The sequence below is a fragment of the Arachis hypogaea genome, chromosome 11 (genome assembly GCF_003086295.3).
Source record: "Arachis hypogaea cultivar Tifrunner chromosome 11, arahy.Tifrunner.gnm2.J5K5, whole genome shotgun sequence".
NCBI lineage: Eukaryota > Viridiplantae > Streptophyta > Magnoliopsida > Fabales > Fabaceae > Arachis > Arachis hypogaea.
Window position 1 is genome coordinate 64,069,394 of NC_092046.1, and position 24,144 is coordinate 64,093,537.

The 24,144-nt window shown below is 39.0% G+C and overlaps 2 protein-coding genes and 1 non-coding gene across 3 annotated transcripts; 2 read left to right on the forward strand and 1 right to left on the reverse strand.

Annotated features, from left to right (window-relative positions):
• Nucleotides 1-8,675: 8,675 nt before the first annotated feature.
• LOC112721426 (uncharacterized) lies at nt 8,676-9,305 on the forward strand. The gene has a single exon (XM_025772491.1). It carries the CDS (start codon nt 8,676-8,678, stop codon nt 9,303-9,305), a length of 630 nt encoding a protein of 209 aa, XP_025628276.1.
• Nucleotides 9,306-11,055: 1,750 nt separating this feature from the next.
• LOC112721427 (uncharacterized) lies at nt 11,056-13,064 on the forward strand. The gene is made up of 6 exons (XM_025772492.1): nt 11,056-11,158; nt 11,256-11,386; nt 11,492-11,723; nt 12,618-12,630; nt 12,823-12,874; nt 12,984-13,064. The coding sequence occupies exons 1-6, from the start codon at nt 11,056-11,058 to the stop codon at nt 13,062-13,064; spliced, it is 612 nt and encodes a 203-aa protein (XP_025628277.1).
• Nucleotides 13,065-20,523: 7,459 nt separating this feature from the next.
• LOC112725227 (small nucleolar RNA R71) lies at nt 20,524-20,631 on the reverse strand. The gene has a single exon (XR_003164349.1). It is a non-coding gene; the product is annotated as a small nucleolar RNA R71 (small nucleolar RNA).
• Between the last annotated feature and the right edge of the window lie 3,513 nt (nt 20,632-24,144).

A 24,144-nucleotide genomic window follows, 5' to 3' on the forward strand; every position in this document is an offset into this window, starting at 1 on the left:
AACCTCATGTACCAAATCTCATATTCAAGCCTAGAATTCATCTAAAATCATAATTTTATCTTTCTTTTGACTAACTAAAGTTGCTAGCATGGTCAGCACAGCTCTAAAACTTTATACTCATTAATTTACCCCTTTTTACAAACGCATATTCATAATTCTAATTCACTTTTCTGCATTTCATCATAACAGAAAATTAATAAATACTTCTCATCAATCAAACACATGGTAAACCATCCATCATCACCAGTACACATAGCTACAAACAAGATATTCTATATATATCATCCCTTACCTCTCTCCGAGAATTTCACAAACCAAAGTCTGTCCTTTGCTATATTAAATCAGAAAACCCTAACAAACATAATTAAAAAAATTTGTCAATTCACATGGCTAATTGGCCGAGTTGCATGTGGAGCAAGAAAAAGTTCTTACTCTTGTGATGGGTTGAATTTGATTGGTTTGGTAATCAATTAAAAGAATTGAAGCTCATATGGGTAGAATCTTTAATTTAGGGAAAAGCAACAGAACACAAAGTTACTGGTTCTTACCCAACAAGAAAAACACTAAGAAAACCATAAAGGGAAAGAGGTAAGGTTCCTTCTTTGGCTTCGGGTAGCAGCTCTCTTGATGGCCCTTCTCTTTCTTCTTGGTGGTGACGCACACAGATGATGATGATTTCTGCTGGGTCTTCCTCTTCCTCCTTCTTAGCCACTACTCTTGCTTCCTTTCTTCTCTTCATGTGGTTTTCAGGAAAATTGAGAGACTTGGCTCATCTATATATATATATACAGAAGGTGGGAAGAGGTGAGCTGGTGTGGCAAGGCTTCGTGGCCTCTTCCTCTTGCAACACCATATCACAACATTGATTACATGAAGAGGTAACCATAGTTTCCTTTGAAACACGTTCAATGGTGAGAGGAGAAGAGAAGATGAGTTTAATCAGAGTTTCTTTGGGTCCGGTTTATTTAAGAGAAGCATGGTTTGGTTGAACCGGAAAAGGGAAACCAATCCAGTTTAAGGGTTTGGGTTATCAATCTAATATGGTTCAATGATTCATTCATTAATCCTCTTCAAGAACAACCAAAGAGATTATTAAAATCTTCTGGGAGTACTTGTTCCATAAAATAATTGAATCGGAAAAAGGTTCGTCGCTTGGAAGTACTAAAAGAAAAGTTTTGTGCTACGTGTTCTAATTCTAATTCGTTATATATATATATATATATATATATATATATATATATATATATATATATATATATATATATATATATATATATTATAAAGCTATGCATGTTAGCTGATGACAGGTCATCTTAGCCTAGTTTCACTAGTCTTTTTCCTTTGTTTTCAATAGGTTTTATGCACTTTTTTGAGCAATAAGTAAGCCATTTGGGTGGAATTTCATGTTTCCTTAGATTCAATCAACCATGGATGAATTGATGCATTTTCATGAGTTTTGTGCCATAATTTCTTGAATTTCAAGAAGAAGAAGAACTCTCATGATTATAGCATAGCTTTGATGCAATTGTTGATTGATGATAGGTGGAAAGAGGCTTGAAAGAAGGTTGAAGAAAAGGGGACAGCAAGGGGCAAGGAAAAAGGACTCACGTTTGAGCTAAAGTTTGCCTCAAACTTGAACTCAAACGTGAGGAAGATTGCATTTTCACCCTGGAGGCACACCAAGTTTGCGCCAACGTTTGCCTCAAACTTGAGGTCAAATGTTGACTTGAAGATTTTTCACCCATAAGAAGCAACGTTTGCGCCAACGTTTGCCTCAAACTTGAGGTCAAACGTTGGCGCCACAAGAACAAGCAAAAGCACCCCTGGAGCTTGGCAACGTTTGCGCCAACGTTTGCCTCAAACTTGAGGTCAAACGTTGGCACCATATTAGCAAGAAAGAGCACTCTGTTTAAAGCCTTGGAAAAGCCAACGTTTGTGCCAACGTTTGCCTTAAACGTTGGGCCAAACGTTGGCCAAAAGAAATGCATGGGAGGAGCCACGTTTGAGCTCATGTTTGACCTCAAACGTTGAGCCAAACGTGGATGGCAGCAAATGGGGTTCTGCATGATGTTTAGTACGAAGACGTTTGAGTCAACGTTTGCCTCAAACGTTGACTCAAACGTGAATGGTTCATGGCCCGGTTCACAAGTGGGTTTCTTCCCAACACCAAGAGCAATCAACAAAGGCTATTATCAACCCAATTCCATCAAGGCCAAGGCCCAAACTCAAGGCTCTAAGACCATTAGAAGAAAGTGTATAAATAGAAGTTAGTTTGATTTAGGAGGGACGTCAACTTTTACTTTTGAATTTACACCTCTTGGAGGATTTTACTTACTGTAACTTGGATCTGGAAGGAGAATTGAATTCTCTTCCTCTTTCGTTTTCTAATTTTCTTTACTGCAATTCTTGCTTGAGTCTTGGGTGTTGAGAATTGAGGAAATTCTGTCTCAATCTCACCTTGAGATCTCTTTTTGTTTCTTTCACTGCACTATTGGAGAATTGAGATTTGAATTCAAGTTTTCTTACTATTTTGATCTTTAATTTGTTGCAATTGATTTCTGAATTGGATCAAGGAAGGTAGTGAGATCTAGACTTGGTTTTCTAGTCTCTTGACCCCTGAGATCTGAAATTTCCTTTTAATTCTTCTGTTGAACGCTTCTTCAAGCCAATTTACATTTTCTGTTTGAGATCTACTGCAATTAAATTCATCTTTTACTTCCCTGCTTGTTGCAATTTACTTTTTCTTGTTTAATTTCTGCAAATCCAATTCCCAATTCCTTTTATAATTCAAGCAATTTACATTTCTTGCACTTTAAGATTCAGTCATTTACATTTCTTGCAATTTAAGTTTCTGCAATTTATATTTTTTGCACTTTAAGATTCAGCCTCTTTAATTTCTCTGCACTTTAAATTCTTGTCAATTATCCCGCTCCCTTTAAATTTCATGCAATTTAGCTTTTGTTGGATACAAATCACTCAACTCAACTCTTGTTCGCTTGACTAAATCAACCACTAAACTAAAATTGCTCAATCCTTCAATCCCTGTGGGATCGACCTCACTCACGTGAGTTATTATTACTTGATACAACCCGGTATACTTGCCGGTTAGATTTGTATGTTTGGAATTCGTTTTCCAAATTTACACATCATTAGCGAACATTGTACAGAATTATAAATCGCAGGCCTCATGGGGTAGGGTGGTTACAGGAAACATATTAGGTATAAAATTCAGTGACAATGTTGGAATTGCTCTCTACTTTCTAATGTGTATATAATCATTTATACTGATGTTTAGTTGAGGTCATCCCGGCCCTAGAGCTATCTCCATTGTGCATGCCATGTTCTAATTTTATATTCAGTAAGATATATATTTGTTGAACAGTATGATTCTAAAGCAATGGCCTGTATTTATGATTTGAGCAACATGAAAATTCTTAGGAGGCATGGCTAACACTTTCATTATGATCAATTGATCATTAATACACAGGAGAATAGTTAATGTAGCTCATGTTGAGGATTTTGAATCCATTGCCGATGCTGCTAAACGTGCAACATGTGAAAAGCGAGCACTTGATTTAGCTAAGATTATTCTCAAAGAAAGGAGAAAATTTGAAGGCATTATTGAAATTGTATCAGCAATTCGGCAATATGAATCCTGATTCATGGTTTTCCATATCGATACCTCATCATGTACCACGTTTTCCTCCTATACACTACTCGAGATTTTGGTGTTCTGCTATATTTAACACTTTCACTGTCAACATTATGTATCAAAAATATAAATTTTCTGCTTGAGTCTACTAATTACAGTTTTATGGTACATGTTACTTCTACTGATCTTCTGAAGCAAATAAATCAACCAGAGTTGAGGCTAGCAGCAGCAAGGACGTTTTGTTAACACAACTTTGTTCAGCTCAATTGTTACTTATTATAAGTCTAATTTAGTTATTTATCTTGTCTTGAGTCTTTATGTTAGAGGATTATTTATTATTTTGATAAGTTTGTAAACTCATTATCTAATATTTAGTATAAATTTTATTTTTATATTTAAAAGTTTATTTGTCTTATTATCTAATATTCTATATAAATTTTATTTCTATATTTAAAAGTTTATTTGCATTAATTGTTTACTATTTTTCAAATAGAAAAAATAATTAAAAAAATATGGCTATTAAAATCAGCGACAACATTGTCGCTTTTTAAATTTAAAATAGACAAAAAAACAAAATATGGACAAAGAATTTGTCAGTATCTAAAAATTAAATCGACGACACCTGTGCAATTTTAATAAATCAAATATCGACGGCAACGTTGTCGATTTTATTAAGCTGGTAAATCATATTATAGACGAAAATATTGTCAATTTTATTAAATCAAATATCGACAGAAATGAAGTCGATTTTATATAATAATATCGACGGCAGCATTGTCGATTTTATTAAGCTGGTAAATCATATTATAGATGAAAATATTGTCGATTTTATTAAAGCAAATATCGACATAAATGACGTCGATTTTATATAATAATATCGACGGCAACGTTGTCGATTTTAGCAAGAAGGTAAAATTCTTATACTCATATTATAAATGGAAAGACCGTCGATTTCAATAAATTATTATCGATGGCTACCCAAGCCGTCGATTTTATTAGAATTTTGAAAAATTGACAAGCTTAATAGCGTCCATCTCCGCTGTCTATTTTGCCGTCGATTTTTAATATTATCGACGGCTTAGCCGTTGATTTGGCTGTCGATTTTAATGATATTTCTGGTAGTGTGTAAGAACCGTAACTAATCAACCGGTTAATTAAGTAACTAATTACCCAAAGTAGATTCCAAAAATTTAGAGAGAGAATTTGAGGATTTAAAGGTGATTTTTGGACTCAGTGGGTCTTTCTGAGTCAGAAAATGTGCTTTCTGTGAAAAACCGTGAACCGGAAGTTGAATCGGTTGAACCGGTTCAAGTCTGCCCGGTACCGCACGAGAAAAAGTAAAAACCATCAAAAACCTTAAAAAAATATTAGAAATGGAAAACCGGGTGTTAATTTTAAAGGTTTGGCCTGAAGTTAGACCAAACGGGCTAAAAACGCTAACCGGTTGGACCGAGCCCAAGTTGGACCCAAGCCCAACATATATAAGGTTCATTTAATGAACCCAAACAGCCAAACCACACAAACAAACACACACACCCAGCTGAAAGAGAAGGGGAAGAAGAGAAACCCTTGAGCACTATTCATCATCTTCTTCTCAAGCTCATATCTTGAGCTACAGAGCTCCGATCGCTGCACTGTTTGCGGCTACGCGTTCCTTGTGAAGAGCTCTACAAAACCCATACAAGAAACTGGGGAGGTAACCACGAAATCTTTTCTATTCTTCTCTCTAAAATTTTGAGTTTTAGGGTTTATGATTAAGTAAGATTTGTGATTTTTGGGTGTTTAGGTTCGCTCTAATCCTTGCTTAGCATTGGGTTTTGGATACCAAAACTATTGGAGCTTGTTGGAAATTGTTGGAGTTACATTGAAAGCTTGGATTATGGTTGGGAGCTTATTTGCGCTAAATTGGAGTTTTGGTGCATATAGGGAATCGGCCAAGGTATGGTTTCGGTTTCCTCTATGTAGTATATAATATTCATGGACACTTAGGCTAGTGACCTATAGGATATGTTTGAAATAAAATGATTGTTGATATGTTGAATGTTGATGTATAATGGTTATTGATGAGTTTATGAATGTTGGGTTCAATTATAATGATTTACAATGATATGATGATATTGAATGATTGTAGGGATTGGAAGTTGGTTTATTATGATATTTGTAGTGTTAAGATTGATGAAAGGGTAAGTCTAAATGTGGTTTGATCTTAAGTGTTAAATAGTTGATGTTGAAGTTGAGAGTAATGAAATAAGAAGGAGAATGTGGTAAGGTTGGTGTATTAGAGAGAGAAATTCCAACTTCTCTCTAGGGTTTACCCTCTCAAATTTGGAATTCTCTTGTTGAATTCGGTGAGATCTATTGTCAATTCACTTCTACTTTGCTTCCAATTGTAAATCTAGATTCTCATACTCTCAAAAAAGTTCTTATTGTTCAAGTTAATTGTGGATCTTAGCTTTTGGATGTTGTTACTTCTATTTCCATTGATACATTGAGGTAATTCAAGTTCTTAGCCTTCAATTGTTTGATTGTTGTTAATCTCTTGTAGTGGACACCTTTGAATTCAATTTCATTCTTAATTTTACAATGTCTCTCATCATTGCTCTCCAAGTGTTTGAGAAAATGCCAACTTTAACTATGGAGTAGACTTTTCTTACTTGGCTTAGAAGTTGAGATATTGGAGACACTTGAATTGTTAATATCTTTTGTTGATTATCAATTGAAAATTGCTAATTGATTTGCATGTCACTAAAGCTAGACTTCTCTAGGGTTGGGCTAGGACTTGTGAATCCAAATTGATTACTTTCACTTGAATTTTCTTCATACTATAGGTTAACTAAGTGAAGCAATAACTAATTGTAATAAAAAATTAATAGAAATAATGATGATAGGGAGTCCAATCCTCACTTCTAGCCAAGGCTTTTATATCACTTGATTTTCGTTCACATTACTATCTTGTTCCTTTCTAATATGAAACTCCAAACACCAATACACTCCCTAACCAACAATGTGAATCTTGGAGCACTCCTAGGGAGAACGACTCGGGACTCATACTCTCGGTTATTGAATTTAGATTGTTTGATGTGGAATTACGTGTCAGTTTAAACTATACTACGATTGGAATTCTTGATAAATTCTATACCGGCATAAAATCATTCATCACCCACCTAGGTGAGTTGTCTGGTTAGTGACAGGAGCGGAGGATCCGGACATCTTTTTGAGTCTTTTGGTTTATTTTATATATGTCTCTCAAGTTGGTATTTTGGTTTTGCCTAGAGGCTTGTATTTGAGAGAACAAAATTGTACAATTTATTTTTACTGTCTGGTTCTTTTTGGTCTGTATATGGCTAGCCGGCTTAAACTCCTCGAGTCGTGGCTAGATTCTTATGATGTTACACTATTATATTTTGATACACCTTATTTATATCTTGTGCTTTAAGTTAGGAGCTTCGTTAGCACATTTTGCGCTTTTGAAATTCTGACTTTGAGCTATATTCTTCATCGGGCTTCTAGATTACACTATTCTTTCTATATATATATATATATTATGTATGAGCTTAGAACTGTCGTAATCTCTAATTAACTTTTGCTTTACGACGTGAGGTAAAGCTTAGGCTAATTAGGGTGTTACATTTAGTGGTATCAGAGTGGTTCGTCCTCGTGAGCCTGAGGGATGGACTGATTGTGCTTCATTGCATACTCTGTGTGTCTTTTCTTTGATGCTATTAGGTTATCTGTTTGATATTGCATAGCATGCTTGTTTGTGAGTGCCTGTTTGGGATAATTGAAGCACTAGGCTTTTGATATTAAGACTGATCACCTTGATATCAATTGTTTGGTGTAGACAGAAACCCTAATGGCCACTTGCGGACGAGATCGAGCACGTTCACGCGAGAGTAGGAATGAGCAACCGGCGGATAACCATGCCGAATTCATGGCGGCCATGGAAAACCTTGCGAATACTATGGAGGCTAATGCTGCTGCGACTCTGCAAGCTGTGCAGAAGTTAGGCCAACTGGTTGGGAACGGAAATGGCAATGGGAATGGCGAAGGGAATGCCAATGATAATGCTGAGGGAAACGGCGATAACACGAGTGGTGTTCCGATGACCTTATCGACGTTCCTCAAGGTTCATCCGCCAACTTTCTGAGGGTCAACTAATCCTACCGAAGCGGACAACTGGTTCCAGGCTATGGAGCATGCTTTATAGGCGCAGCATGTTCCCATCAATCAATATGTCGAGTTTACCGCTTATCAGCTAGCGAGAGAGGCCCAGCCCTGGTGGCAAGCAGAGTGTCGCTTGCTACAGCTTCAGAACGCCAACATTCCATGGGAGGTGTTCCAAACGGCCTTTTATAAGAAGTACTTCCTTGGGTCTGCAAGGGAAGCAAAGGAGATGGAACTGATGCAGTTGAAGCAAGGTTCTCTATCTGTGGCGGACTACACCAGCAAGTTTAAGGAACTCTGTAGGTTTTCTAGGGTATGTTATGGTGCATCAGAGACTTATGAGAGTTGGAAGTGTATTAAATACCAAAGCAGGTTGAAGGATAGCATTATGACTGCTGTGACTCTTATGGAGATCCGTGTCTTCTCCGACTTGGTGAATAAGGCAAGAGTGATGGAGGAGTATGCCAAGACTGTGGCGGTGTCCAAGGACACTTATGGAAGGGGATCTAATTTGGGGCGTGGCAAGTATTTTCATCTGAGAGGACAAAGCTTTAAGAGAGGAGGATATGTGCCTCAAGGGCTAGGAGGCTTCAGAAAGAACACCCATGATCAGATTCAGCGTGGCAAAGGGAGAGGAAATCATAGTAAAAGTTCTTCGGATTTAGCTTGTGATCGTTGTGGACATTTTCATCTATATGACTCTTGCAAGATTGATATAGGTGGGTGCTTCAACTGTGGCTTGCCTGGTTATTTTGCGAGGGATTGCACACGTGGGAAGAACCCAAGTGCGGGTCAGAGTCAGCACCAGGGGTGAGTTTTTACTGTGAATTCCAAGGATGCTTCCAAGGCAGATCCGTTGATGAGAGGTATATGTTTAATTGGTGATAAGACTTTAGTTGCATTGAATGATACTGGAGCATCGCATTTGTTTATTTTGTTTGCTAAGGTTGAGAAATTAGGCTTGAAAGTGTCAGAGTTACCGTTTGATCTGCATGTACATACTCCGCATCAGATAGTTATGACTAGGTCAGGGTGTAGACAAGTAGGTTTCAAGCTTGAGGGTAGAGACTTTGTGCATGACTTGATTTGTTTACCAATGATTGGATTGGAGATGATTTTTGGGTTTGATTGGTTGTCGAAGAATCAGGTTTTGTTGGATTGCTTTGAGCGGTCAATTTGGTTTATGCTGGAAGGAAAAAATAGAGCGGTGGTAGCTACCGGGTATTACCTGAACTCTGTAATGGTGCATTATAGTAGGAAAGAGTGTCAGGGGTATATTCTATTTGCTGCTAATGCGTTGGGTGATGCCCAGAACTTAGATCAGATACCGGTGGTTAAAGACTTTCTGGAAGTATTCCCGGAAGATATCCCTGAGTTCCCACCTCAAAAAGAGATTGAATTTGCGATTGAATTGGTGCCGAGAGCTGGACCAGTGTCAATTGCGCCGTATAGAATGGCTCCGATAGAGCTGGCAGAATTAAAGACTTAGTTGGAAGAGCTTCTGAACAAGAGGTTCATTCGACCGAGTGTATCACCGTGGGGAGCGCCAGTTTTATTGGTAAAGAAGAAAGATGGAGGAATGCGATTGTGCATGGATTACCGACATTTAAATAAAGTGACTGTAAAGAATAAGTACCCGTTGCCAAGGATAGATGACTTGATGGATCAGTTGCAAGGAGCTGGAATGTTTTTTAAGATAGATTTGAGATCCGGTTATCATCAGATCAGAGTGAAGGAGGACGATATTCCTAAGACCTAATTTAGGACGCGCTATGGACACTACGAGTTTGCGGTGATGTCCTTTGGGTTAATGAATGCACCTGCTATTTTCATGGATTACATGAACAGAGTCTTTCGTCCCTTTTTGGACAAATTCTTGGTGGTTTTCATAGACGATATCTTAGTTTATTCTAAGACGGTGAAAGAGCATGAGGAACACTTGAGGATTATGTTGCAAATCTTAAAGGAGCGGAAGTTGTACGCTAAGTTGTTGAAGTGTAAATTTTGGAAGGAGGAAGTGAAGTTCTTGGGTCACTGAAGGGTTTGGGTTGCGTGTTAATGCAACACCAGAATGTGGTGGCTTACGCACCACGTCAGCTGAGACCGCATGAGGTAAATTACCCAACTCATGACTTGGAATTAGCGGCAATTGTGTTTGCATTGAAGATTTGGAGACACCACTTCTACGTAGTAAAGTTTAGCGTCTTTTCTGATCATAAGAGTCTCAAGTACATCTTCGATCAGAAAGAGCTTAACATGCGTCAGAGGAGATGGATGGAGTTGCTTAAAGACTACGATTTTGAGCTGAGTTATCATCCCGGAAAGGCGAATGTGGTAGCAGACGCATGAGTCGGAAATCTTTAACAATTGCTTGGATGAGAATCAAGGAGGAGGAGTTAGTGGATAAGTTTGTAGACCTTAAGCTGGATATTGGTGAAGTTGCCAGAAGGGCTTGTTTAAATCAGCTGCAGATTTCAAGTACGTTTTAGACAGAAATTCAGAGAGCTCAGCAAGATGAGCATAAGCTTCAGCAATTGTTTCAACCAGTTGGTGAGAAGAGGCGTGAAGAATTCACTAAGGATGGTGAAGGATTATGGAGATACAAGGGAAGGATTTGCATACCGGATGTTGGGAGTTTGAGGCGAGACTTGTTGTTGGAAGCTCACAATAGTGGGTTTTCCATTCATCCCGGAAGCAAGAAGATGTATTATGATTTGAAGAGGATGTTCTGGTGGCCGGGGATGAAGGGTGATGTAGCAACAGTGGTATCCAAGTGTTTAATGTGTCAGAAAGTGAAGATAGAGCATCAGAAGCCGTCGAGAATGTTACAGCCACTCGAGATTCCTCAGCGGAAGTGGGAAAGAATTACAATGGATTTTGTGACCGGTTTACCGAAGACTAGGTCGGGATTTGATGCAGTTTGGGTGATCATGGATCGCTTAACCAAATTCGCTCATTTTCTGCCTATCCGAGTAAACTGTTCTATGGAGGAGTTAGCAAGATTGTATATAAAGAATATAGTAAGGTTGCATGGTGTGCCGTTGAGCATAGTGTTGGACCGAGATCCCCGATTCACTTCAAGGTTTTTGGGATCTTTTCAAAGAGCTTTCAGTACGAAGCTATGTCTCAGTACTGCCTATCATCCACAGACGGATGGACAGTGAGAAAGGACTATTCAGACATTAGAAGATATACTGAGAGCATGTGTTTTGGATCAACCCGGAAGTTGGGATCGTTACATGCCATTGGTAGAGTTTGCGTATAACAACAGCTTTCATGCGAGCATTGGATGGCTCCGTATGAAGCCTTGTATGGACAGAAGTGCCAATCTCCACTTTGTTGGTATGAATCTGGTAAAGTAAGTGTATTGGGTCCAGATTTGATAGCGGAGACTACTGAGAACATTAAGAAGATTCGTGCAAGGATTCTAACTTCTCAGAGTCGACAGAAGAGTTTTGCAGATTAGAGAAGGAAACCATTAGAATTCGAAGTGGGAGAACACGTATTCCACAAGGTTACACCGACAACTGGGATCAAAAGAGCAATCAAGACCAAGAATTTGAATCCGATGTATAAGGACCGTTTGAGGTTTTAAGGCGATTCGGGCCGGTGGCGTATCAAGTTGCTTTGCCACCTCATCTGTCTAACCTGCATGACATATTCCATGTCTCACAGCTTCGCAAGTACACGCCGGATGCAGCCCATGTGTTGGAGCCTGAGTCGGTTGAGTTGAGGGAAAACTTAACCTTCCAAGTAATGCCAGTGAGGATTGACGACTCTAGTACAAAGAAGCTACGAGGAAAAGAAGTTCAGTTGGTTAAGGTTGCTTGGAAGAGAGCAGGAGTTGAAGAGCATACTTGGGAATTGGAGTCCGAGATGCGAAAGGATTATCCCAAGCTTTTCTCAGGTAATTGAAATTTTGAGGGCAAAATTTCTTATTTGGTGGGAAGAATGTAAGAACCGCAACTAATCAACTGGTTAATTAAGTGATTAATTGACCAAAGTAGATTCCAAAAAGTTAGAGTGAGAATTTGAGGATTTAAAGGTGATTTTTGGACTCAGTGGGTCTTTCTGAGTCAGAAAATATGCTTTCTGTGAAAAACCGTGAACTGGCAGTTGAACTGATTGAACCGGTTCAAGTCTGCCCGGTACCGCACAAGAAAAAGTGAAAACCGTCAAAAACCTTAAAAAAATATTAGAAATGGAAAATCGGGTGTTAATTTTAAAGGTTTGGCCCGAAGTTGGACCAAACGGGCTAAAAACGCTAACGGGTTAGACCGGGCCCAAGTTGGGCCTAAGCCCAATATATATAAGGTTCATTTAATGAACCCAAACAGCCAAACCACACTAACAAACACACACACCCAGCTGAAAGAGAAGGGGAAGAAGAGAATCCCTTGAGCATTATTCATCATCTTCTTTCCAAGCTCATATCTTGAGCTACATAGCTCCGATCGCCGCACCGTTTGCAGCTACACATTCTTTGTGAAGAGCTCTACAAAATTTCGAGTTTTAGGGTTTGTGAATAAGTAAGATTTGTGATTTTTGGGTATTTAGGTTTGCTCTAATCCTTGCTTAGTATTGGGTTTTGGCTACCAAAACTGTTGAACAAGGTAAGAGACTTTGAACTCTAATGAGATTTTGATTTATGTTGAGCTCTAGGTTGATTTGTGGTGAATTATATGAATATAGCTTGATTATTGTGAGTTTGGAGCTTGTTGGAACTTGTGGGAGTTACATTTAAAGCTTGGATTATGGTTGGGGGCTTGTTTGTGCTAAATTGGAGTTTTGGTACATATAGGTAATCGGCCAAGGTATGGTTTCGGTTTCCTCTATGTAGTATATAATATTCATGGACACTTAGGCTAGTGACCTATAGGATAGGTTTGAAATAAAATGATTGTTGATATGTTGAATGTTGATGTATGATGGTTATTGATGAGTTGATGAATGTTGGGTTCAATTATGATGATTTCCAATGATATGATGATGTTGAATGATTCTAGGGATTGGAAGTTGGTTTATTATGATATTTGTAGTGTTAAGATTGATGAAAGGGTAAGTCTGAATGTGGTTTGATCTTAAGTGTAAAATAGTTGATGATGAAGTTGAGAGTAATGAAATAAGAAGAAGAATGTGATAAGGTTGGTGTATTATGATACAACAGGTTAATTTTGATGAAAGGTGGAGTTTTGAATGGTTTGGTATGGTTTGGAGTGTGTATGGTAAGAAATTGTGGGAATTGTGAAGTTTGGTAAAATTGGATTTTTGGTGACCTTTGTTCGATCATAACTTATGCCTCAGTTTTCAAAATTTGATGTCATTTGTTTAGAATTAAAGATCTTTGTAAACCCTTTAAATTGATATAAAGTTTGTAAAATTTGGAATTTTGTAGAGGAAGTTATGATCATTCAAAGTTGGTGTTAAAAATTTGAAATTCTGCTAAGTTGCAGAATTTTATGATTTCTGATATGTGCGTACGCACACCCCTGTGCGGACGCACAACCCTGCAAAAATTTTGATCTGTGAGGACGCACACACCTGTGTTCACACACAGGCAGGGAAATGCGTTCTGTTTGCAGCACTAGCACAGCTTGTGCACGCACATATCTAAGGATGAATTGCAACCTGTGCATCCGCACACCCCTGTGTGCACGCACACGTTGGGAAGTCCAGTCTGTTGGGGGTGCTGGCACAGGTTGTGCGAGTGAATAGATTTTGTAAGTTTTGACACCTGTGCGTACGCACACCCCTGTGCGTACGCACACATTTTAAAACTCTCTGGAGCGTGCGCACGCACACCCTTGTGCGACCGCACACGCCCTGTTTCTCAAATTTTACTTTTTTTTCAACTATTCCACCTTCCTAACAAGGTTGTAAGTCTCTCTAACACCATTTTAGGACTCTTGGGCCTAGTTTTGGATATTTAAAATATGGGAAAGAATCTAAGGGTTTTAAATGATATTATTTGGAAAAATTAGAAAACGGAGGATTAGGTTTCGGGTGTACTGAAGATGGTTCGACGTTATGTGAAGGATGATTGATATATGCGATGAGGAATGATGAACTGTTGATGTATGGAAACTGAAATATGAATGGACAGTGGTTGAGATGAGTCGAGGACTTTGAATGAGATGATGGATCCATGTACACTAAAAATGTTTTCTGAAAACCACTGAAGTATTGATTTGTACTGAGATTATGAGACGCTATGCACCCGGCAGGGACGGTGGTTGGATCCCGCCTGTCGAGGTAGCGGCGGCGGCGTAAGGGCGGTGGTTCGTCCCGCTTGCGTTGAGATGTGAGGTCTGTGGCAAGAGTATCCCGCTCGCATCCCATCGGATCAATAGAGCGTGCAGGCGCCGGTACCTGGACAGTGATCCGAACACTATATCTCGGGGGTTCCCATATGAGGATTCCGAAGGGCAACGTCTCCATGGAGATGTGTCAGGTTGGCTGTTGAACCAATAATGTGATATCACAGCCAATAGGGCAGGCATTCATCATATGCATTTTTATCTGTTTGTATGCTTTGACTACTTGTAATGGCTTGCCTATTTGTATAACATGCCTAATTGCTATTCGAATTATTTGCTTTATATGCTTCTACTTGTGATTTCCTTGCATTGTAAATACTTGTGTTTTCTACTGGGATTGAGGAGGCTCGGAAGGCGGTGGCGATGGGATCTGGTACACGAAATCGTGATCACACACTTCTTCACACAACTCCGTGCATCTGACCAGCAAGTGCACTGGGTCGTCCAAGTAATACCTTACGTGAGTAAGGGTCGATCCCACAGAGATTGTCGGCTTGAAGCAAGCTATGGTCATCCTTGTAAATCTCAGTCAAGCAGATTCAAATGGTTATGGGATTTTGATAATTGAAATATAATTAAAACAAAAAATAAGATAGAAGCACTTATGTAATTCATTGATGGGATTTCAGATAAGCGTATGAAGATGCTTTGTTCCTTCTGAACCTCTGCTTTCCTGTTGCCTTCATCCAATCATTCATACTCCCTTCCATGGCAAGCTGTATGTTGGGGGATTATCGTTGTCAATGGCTACCGTCCGTCCTCTCAGTAAAATGGTCCAAATGCGCTGTCACCGCACGGCTAATCATCTGTCGGTTCTCACTCATGTTGGAATAGGATCCATTGATCCTTTTGCGTCTGTCACTACGCCCAACACTCGCGAGTTTGAAGCTTGTCACAGTCATCCCATCCCAGATCCTACTCGGAATACCACAGATAAGGTTTAGACTTTTTGGATCTCAAGAATGGCTGCCAATAATTCTAGCCTATACCACGAAGGTTCTAATCTTAAATTAGAAATCCAAGAGATATGCACTCAAGCTATTGCAGATAGAACGGATGTGGTTGTCAGGCACGCGTTCATAGGTGAGAATGATGATGAGTGTCACAGATCATCACATTCATCATGTTGAAGTGCGAGTGAATATCTTGGAATAAGAATAAGCTTGAATTGAATAGAAAACAGTAGTACTTTGCATTAATTCATGAGGAACAGCAGAGCTCCACACCTTAATCTATGTGGTGTAAAACTCCACCGTTGAAAATACATAAGTGAAAATAGGGTAGACATGGCCGAGTGGCCAGCCTCCCATGGAGGTCTCAGAACATAAAAGTTACATAATGTGTTCCAGAGATGATCTGAAGATCAAAAGATGATCCAAAGATGAAAATACAATAGTGAAAGGTCCTATTTATAATAAACTAGTAGCCTAGGGTTCACAGAAATAAGTAATTAATGCAGAAATCCACTTCCGGGCCCACTTGGTGTGTGCTTGGGCTGATCATTGAAGCTTTCACATGTAGAGACTTTTTTTGGAGTTAAACGCCAGTTTTGGTGCCAGTTTGGGCGTTTAACTCCAGCTTTTATGCCAGTTCTGGCGTTTAACGCCAGAATAGGGTAGAAAGTTGGCGTTTAAACGCCAGTTTGCGTTATCAAAACTCTGACAAAGTATGGACTATTATATATTGCTGGAAAGCCCAGGATGTCTACTTTCCAACGCAATTGAGAGCATGCCAATTGGGCTTCTATAGCTCCAGAAAATCCATTTCGAGTGTAGGAAGGTCAGAATCCAACAGCATCTGCAGTCCTTTTTTAGCCTCTGAATCAGAATTTTGCTCAGGTCCCTCAATTTCAGCCAGAAAATACCTAAAATCACAGAAAAATACAAAAAGTCATAGTAAAGTCCAGAAATGTGATTTTTATTTAAAAACTAATAAAAATATAATAAAAAGTAACTAAAACATACTGAAAACTATGTAAAAACAATGCCAAAAAGCGTATAAATTATCCGCTCATCAGGATCGCACGGAGGATCGGTCGGTGAAGGCTGTGGGATAGCGGTGTTAGCTAGAATAGAAATTTCCTAAGATAGATTACCCGGTTTATTTATGTTAAGGTTTATATAATCATGCTTTACTGTTTTAGTATGCCTTAAGTTTGAATCTTGTGATGGATATTGATGAGCGGATAATTTATACGCTTTTTGGCATTGTTTTTAGTATGTTTTTAGTAGGATCTAGTTACTTTTAGGGATGTTTTCATTAGTTTTTATGTTAAATTCACATTTCTGGACTTTACTATGAGTTTGTGTGTTTTTCTGTGATTTCAGGTATTTTCTGGCTGAAATTGAGGGACTTGAGCAGAAATCAGATTCAGAGGTTGAAGAAGGACTGCTGATGCTGTTGGATTCTGACCTCCCTGCACTCAAAGTGAATTTTCTGGAGCTACAGAACTCGAAATGGCGTGCTTCCAATTGCGTTGTAAAGTAGACATCCAGGGCTTTCCAGCAATATATAATAGTCCATACTTTGGCCAAGAATAGACGACGTAAACTGGCGTTCAACGCCAGCTTTCTACCCAAATCTGGCATCCAGCGCCAGAAAAGGAGCCAAAACCAGAGCTGAACGCCCAAACTGGCACAGAAACTGGCGTTCAACTCCACAAATGGCCTCTGCACGTGCAACACTCAGGCTCAGCCCAAACACACACCAAGTGGGCCCCAGAAGTGGATTTATGCATCAATTACTTACTCATGTAAACCATAGTAGCTAGTTTATTATAAATAGGACCTTTTACTATTGTATTAGGCATCTTTGGTCTCAGTTTTATTTCATTATTCATCTTAGGAGACTATTGATCTCGTTTAGGGGGCTGGCCATCTCGGCCATGCCTGGACCTTTCACTTATGTATTTTCAACGGTAGAGTTTCTACACTCCATAGATTAAGGTGTGGAGCTCTGCTGTTCCTCAAAGATTAATGCAAAGTACTACTGTTTTCTATTCAATTCTTCTTATTTCTCTTCTAAGATGTTCATTCGCGCTTAACTGTGATGAAGGTGATGATCTGTGACATTCATCACCTTCCTCAACCCACGAACGTGTGCCTGACAACCACCTCCGTTCTATATCCGATTGAATGAGTGTCTCTTAGATTCTTTAATCAGAATCTCCGTGGCGTAAGCTAGAATGATGGCGGCATTCAAGAGAATCCAGAAAGTCTAAACCTTGTCTGTGGTATTCCGAGTAGGATTCAATGATTGAATGACTGTGACGAGCTCCTAACTCGCGATTGCAGGGCGTTAGTGACAGACGCAAAAGGATAGTAAATCCTATTCCAGCATGATCGAGAACCGACAGATGAATAGCCGTGCCGTGACAGGGTGCGTGAGCATATTATTCACTGAGAGGATAAGATGAAGCCATTGGCAAGGGTGATGCCTCCAGACGATTAGCCGTGCCGTGACAGGGCATTGGATCATTTTCCCGAGAGATGACCGAAAGTAGCCATTGACAGTGGTGATGTATCATATAAAGCCATGGAAAGGAGTAAGACTGATTGGATGAAGATAGCAGGAAAGCAGAAGTTCAGAGGAACGATAAGCATCTCCATTCTCTTATCTGAAATTCCTATCAATGATTTACATAATTGCCTCTATCCCTATTTTATTATTCATTATTCGAAAACCATATCACTGTTTTATATCTACCTGACTGAGATTTACAAGGTGACCATAGCTTGCTTCATACCAACAATCTCCGTGGGATTCGACCCTTACTCACGTAAGGTATTACTTGGACGACCCAGTGCACTTGCTGGTTAGTTGTACGGAGTTGTGTCCACACATAGAGCCACAATGAGGATTCAATACAATTATATATTGTTAATCTCACACAAGTACAAAGAACATGGAGATCACAATTTCGTGCACCAAGTTTTTGGCGCCGTTGCCGGGGATTGTTCGAGTTTGGACAACTGACGGCTCATCTTGTTGCTCAGATTAGGTAATTTTCTTTTCGTTTTGTTTTCAAAAATCTTTCAAAAATATTTTCAAAAATCTCTCATCTGTTTTCGAAAAAAATAAAAATGTTTTCAAAAATTTTATTCAAGATTTTTAAGAATGAATTCTAGTGTTTCATGAAGCATGTGAAGCCTGGCTGGCTGTAAAGCCATGTCTAAATTCTTTTGGACTGAGGCTTCCAAACCATCAGAGGTAAGTTACATACTTGATAAATGATGAGCAACAATTTGTTATCAAGAGCAATATACTCTGGTGTTACATGCTAAAGCTTGGTTGGCCATTGGCCATGTCTAGTGTTTTGGACTGGAGCTTTCATTGAAAGCTTGGCTGGCTAGTGAGCCATGTCTAATTCCTAGACTGAAGCTTTAGACTAAGAATGCAAGATTCCTGGAATTCATATTAAAAATTTTGGAATCCTTATTTTTTCTTTTTCATATAATTTTCGAAAAAAATCCAAAAAAAAAATTTAGAAAATCAAAAAAATCAAAAATATTTTTCTGTTTCTTGTTTGAGTCTTGAGTCATATCATAAGTTTGGTGTCACTTGCATATGCATCTTGCATTTTTCGAAAATATCATGCATTCATAGTGTTCTTCATGATCTTCAAGTTGTTCTTGGTAAGTCTTCTTGTTTGATCTTGATGATTTTTTTGTTGTGTCTTTTCATGTTTTTCATATGCATTCTTGAATTCTTAGTGCGTAAGCATTAAAGAATTCTAAGTTTGGTGTCTTGCATGTTTTTTTGCATTAAAAATTTTTCAAAATTGTGTCTATGATGTTCATCTTGACATTCATAGTGTTCTTGGTGTTCATCTTGACATTCATAGCATTCTTGCATGCATCACATGTTTTGATCTAAAACTTTCATGCATTGCATCATTTTAGTGTTTTTCTCTTGCATCATAAAAAAATTCAAAAATAAAAAAAAATATCTTTCCCTTTTTCTCTCATCAAATTCGAAAATTTGGGTTGACTTTTTCAAAAAATTTTAAAATCAAGTTGTTTCTTATGAGTCAAACCAAATTTTCAATTTGAAAATCTTATCTTTTTCAAAATCTTTTTCAAAAATCAAATCTTTTTCAAAATTTTTAGTTATTTTCGAAAATTCCAAAAATATTTTTCAAAAATATTTTTCTTATTTTTATACCAAATTTTCGAAAATAACATAATCAATTAATGTTTTGATTCAAAAATTTGAAGTTTGTTACTTGCTTGTTAAGAAAGATTCAAACTTTAAATTCTAGAATCATATCTTGTGATTTCTTATGAATCAAGTCATTAATTGTGATTTTAAAAATCAAATCTTTTTCAAAACTAATGTTATCATATCTTTTCAAAAATATCTTCTCATCTTATCTTTTTCAAAAATATCTTTTCAAAATATCTTTTCTAACTTCCTAACCTCTTACCTTTTCAAAATTTGTTTCAACTAACTAACTAACTTTTTGTTTGTTTCTTAACTTTTTCAAAACCACCTAACTAACTCTCTTTCTCTCATTTTTCGAAAATATCTTCCCCCTTTTTCAAAATTTCTTTTTAATTAACTATTATTTTAAATTTTAAATTTTAATTTTCGAAAAAAAATACTAACAATTTTCAAAAACCATTTTTCGAAAATCACTAACTCTTTTTCAAAATAATTTTCGAAAATTATCCCTCCCCCATCTTATTCTATTTATTCATTCATTAACTAACATCTCTTCCTCACATCATCACCAAATTCGAACCCCCTATTCTATCTGTGTTAGAATTTCTTCTTCTTTTCTTCTACTAACAATAAGGAACCTCTTTACTGTGACATAGAGGATTCCTCTTCTTTTCTTTTTCTCTTCTCTTTCTTATGAGCAGGGACAGAGAAAAAGGCATTCTTGTTGAAGCTGATCCAGAACTTGAAAGGACTCTGAAGAGAAAATTAAGAGAAGCTAAATTACAACAATCCAGAGACAACTTGATTGAAAATTTCGAACAAGTAAAGGAGATGGCAGCCGAACCCAACAACAATGCAAGGAGAATGCTTGGTGACTTCACTGCACCTAATTCCAATTTACATGGAAGAAGCATCTCCATTCCTGCCATTGGAGCAAACAACTTTGAGCTGAAACCTCAATTAGTTTCTCTGATGCAGCAGAACTGCAAGTTTCATGGACTTCCATCTGAAGATCCTTTTCAGTTCTTAACTGAATTCTTGCAGATATGTGATACTGTTAAGACTAATGGAGTAGATCCTGAAGTCTACAGGCTCATGCTTTTCCCTTTTGCTATAAGAGACAGAGCTAGATTATGGTTGGATTCTCAACCCAAAGACAGCCTGAACTCTTGGGATAAGCTGGTCACGGCTTTCTTAGCCAAGTACTTTCCTCCTCAAAAGCTGAGCAAGCTTAGAGCTGATGTTCAAACCTTCAGGCAGAAAGAAGGTGAATCCCTCTATGAAGCTTGGGAAAGATACAAACAGTTGACCAAAAAGTGTCCTTCTGACATGCTTTCAGAATGGACCATCCTGGATATATTCTATGATGGTTTATCTGAGTTATCAAAGATGTCACTGGACACTTCTGCAGGTGGATCCATTCACCTAAAGAAAACGCCTGCAGAAGCTCAAGAACTCATTGACATGGTTGCTAATAACCAGTTCATGTACACTTCTGAAAGGAATCCTGTGAGTAATGGGACGCCTATGAAGAAGGGAGTTCTTGAAGTTGATACTCTGAATGCCATATTGGCTCAGAATAAAATATTGACTCAGCAAGTCAATATGATTTCTCAGAGTCTGCATGGAATGCAAGCTGCATCCAACAGTACTCAAGAGGCATCTTCTAAAGAAGAAGCCTATGATCCTGAGAACCCTGCAATAGCAGAGGTAAATTACTTAGGTGAACCTTATGGAAACACCTATAACTCAACATGGAGAAATCATCCAAATTTTTCATGGAAGGATCAAAAGCCCCAACAAGGCTTTAATAATGGTGGAAGAAACAGGTTTAGCAATAGCAAGCCTTTTCCATCATCCACTCAGCAACAGACAGAGAACTCTGAACAAAATGCTTCTAATTTAGCAAATCTAGTCTCTGATCTATCTAAGGCCACTGTAAGTTTCATGAATGAAACAAGGTCTTCCATTAGAAATTTGGAAGCACAAGTGGGCCAGCTGAGTAAAAGGATCACTGAAATCCCTCCTAATACTCTCCCAAGCAATACAGAAGAGAATCCAAAAGGAGAGTGCAAGGCCATTGACATAAGCGCCATGGCCGAACCTGTGAGGAGAGGAGAGGACGTGAATCCCAAGGAGGAAGACCTCCTGGGACGTCCAGTGATCAATAAGGAGCTTCCCTCTGAGGAACCAAAGGACTCTGAGGCTCATCTAGAGACCATAGAGATTCCATTGAACCTCCTTATACCCTTCATGAGCTCTGATGAGTATTCCTCTTCTGAAGAGAATGAGGATGTTACTGAAGAGCAAACTGCCAAGTTTCTTGGTGCAATCATGAAGCTGAATGCCAAGTTATTTGGCATTGATACTTGGGAAGTTGAACCTCCCTTGTTCATCAATGAACTAAGTGATCTGGATCAACTGACATTGCCTCAGAAGAGACAGGATCCCGGAAAGTTCATAATACCCTGCACCATAGGCACCATGATCTTTAAAGCTCTGTGTGACCTTGGTTCAGGGATAAATCTCATGCCCCTCTCTGTAATAGAGAAACTGGGAATCTATGGGGTGCAAGCTGCTAAAATCTCACTAGAGATGGCAGACAGCTCAAGAAAACAGGCTTATGGACAAGTAGAAGATGTATTAGTAAAGGTTGAGGGCCTTTACATACCTACTGATTTCATAGTCCTGGATACTGGAAAGGAAGAGGATGAATCCATCATCCTAGGAAGACCTTTCCTGGCCACAGCAAGAGCTGTGATTGATGTTGACAGAGGTGAAATAGTCCTTCAATGGAATGAGAACTCCCTTGTGTTTAAAACTCAAGGATCTCCCTCTGCAACCATGAAGAGGAAGCATGAAAAGCTTCTCTCAAAGCAGAGTCAACCAGAGCCCCCACAGTCAAACTCTAAGTTTGGTGTTGGGAGGCCACAACCAAACTCTAAGTTTGGTGTTGAACTCCCATATCCAAACTCTAATTTTGGTGTTGGAGAGTCTCAACAAAGCTCTGCACATCTGTGAGGCTCCATGAGAGCCCACTGCCAAGCTACTGACATTAAAGAAGCGCTTGTTGGGAGGCAACCCAATGTTTAATTATCTAACTCTATTATTTTTGTTTTTCATATTTTCTTAGGTTAATGATCATGTGGAGTCACAAAATAAATATAAAAATTGAAAACGGAATCAAAAATAGCAGAAGAAAAATCACACCCTGGAGGAGCATCTGTCTGGTGTTCAGCGCCAGAACAGAGCATGGTTCTGGCGCTGAACGCCCAAAATGGGCAGCTTCTGGGCGCTGAACGCCAGAACAGGCATGGTTCTGGCGTTCAACGCCAGAAATGGCACACAAATGGGCGTTGAACGCCCAAAATGGCCACCAACCTGGCGCTGAACGCCCAGAGTTGTGTACAAAGGCATTTTTACATGCCTAATGAGTGCAGGGATGTAAATCCTTGACACCTCAGGATCTGTGGACCCCACAGGATCCACTCAGGATCTGTGGACCCCACAGGATCCCCACCTACCTCCACTCACTTCTTCTCACCACTCTCTTTCACACAACCCCATAAACACTCTTCCCTAAAAACCCCTCACCAATCACCTCAATCTCTCTTCCCCATTAAACCTTCACCACTCACATCCACCCACTCTTCCCAATAAAAATACCTCATAAACTCCATCTACCTTCAAAATTCAAAAACAATTTCCCACCCAAACCCACCCATATGGCCGAACCTTAACCCCCCCTCCATTCCCTATATAAAGACCTCCATTCTTCATCAAATTCACACAACACACCCCTCTACACTCCTCTTGGCCGAAACCACATCTCCCTCTCCCTCTCCATATTTCTTCTTCTTCTTCTATTCTTTTGTTTATTGCTCGAGGGCGAGCAATATTCTAAGTTTGGTGTGGTAAAAGCATAGCTTTTTTGTTTTTCCATTACCATTGATGGCATCTAAGACCGGAGAATCCTCTAGAAGAGGGAAAGGGAAGACAAAAGCTTCCACATCCGAGTCATGGGAGATGGAAAGGTTCATCTCCAAAGCCCATCAAGACCACTTCTATGATGTTGTGGCCAAGAAGAAGGTGATCCCTGAGGTCCCTTTTAAACTCAAAAGAAATGAGTATCCGGAGATCCGACATGAAATTCAAAGAAGAGGTTGGGAAGTTCTAACAAATCCCATCCAACAAGTCGGCATCCTAATGGTTCAAGAGTTCTATGCAAATGCATGGATCACCAAGAACCATGATCAAAGTAAGAACCCGGATCCAAAGAACTATGTTACAATGGTTCGGGGGAAATACTTAGATTTTAGTCCGGAGAATGTGAGGTTGGCGTTCAACTTGCCATACATGGAAGAGAACGCACGCCCCTACACAAGGAGAGTCAACTTTGATCAAAGGTTGGACCAAGTCCTTATAGACATATGTGTAGAAGGAGCTCAATGGAAGATTGACTCCAAAGGCAAGCCGGTTCAACTAAGAAGATTGGACCTCAAGCCTATAGCTAGAGGATGGTTGGAGTTTATTCAATGCTCAATCATTCCCAGTAGCAACCGGTCTGAAGTTACTATAGACCGGGCCATCATGATCCATAGCATCATGATTGGAGAAGAGGTGGAAGTTCATGAGATTATACCTCAAGAACTCTACAAGGTGGCTGACAAGTCCTCCACCATGGCAAGGTTAGCCTTTCCTCACCTCATTTGCCACCTATGCAATTCAGCTGGGATTGACATAGAGGGAGATATCCTCATTAAAGAGGACAAGCCCATCACTAAGAAAAAGATGGAGCAAGCAAGAGAGCCCAGTCATGGAGCTCAAGAGGCGCAAGAAGCTCATTTC

Bases quoted from the DNA above. Each gene is read 5' to 3' on its own strand.
- LOC112721427 (XM_025772492.1), top strand. From the start codon at position 11,056: ATGCCATTGGTAGAGTTTGCGTATAACAACAGCTTTCATGCGAGCATT. The intron at 11,387-11,491 runs GTATAAGGACCG...CATGTCTCACAG, and splicing joins ACCAAGAATTTGAATCCGAT to CTTCGCAAGTACACGCCGGA. The intron at 12,875-12,983 runs GTAAGTCTGAAT...ATGATACAACAG, and splicing joins GTGTTAAGATTGATGAAAGG to GTTAATTTTGATGAAAGGTG.
- LOC112721426 (XM_025772491.1), top strand. From the start codon at position 8,676: ATGAGAGGTATATGTTTAATTGGTGATAAGACTTTAGTTGCATTGAAT.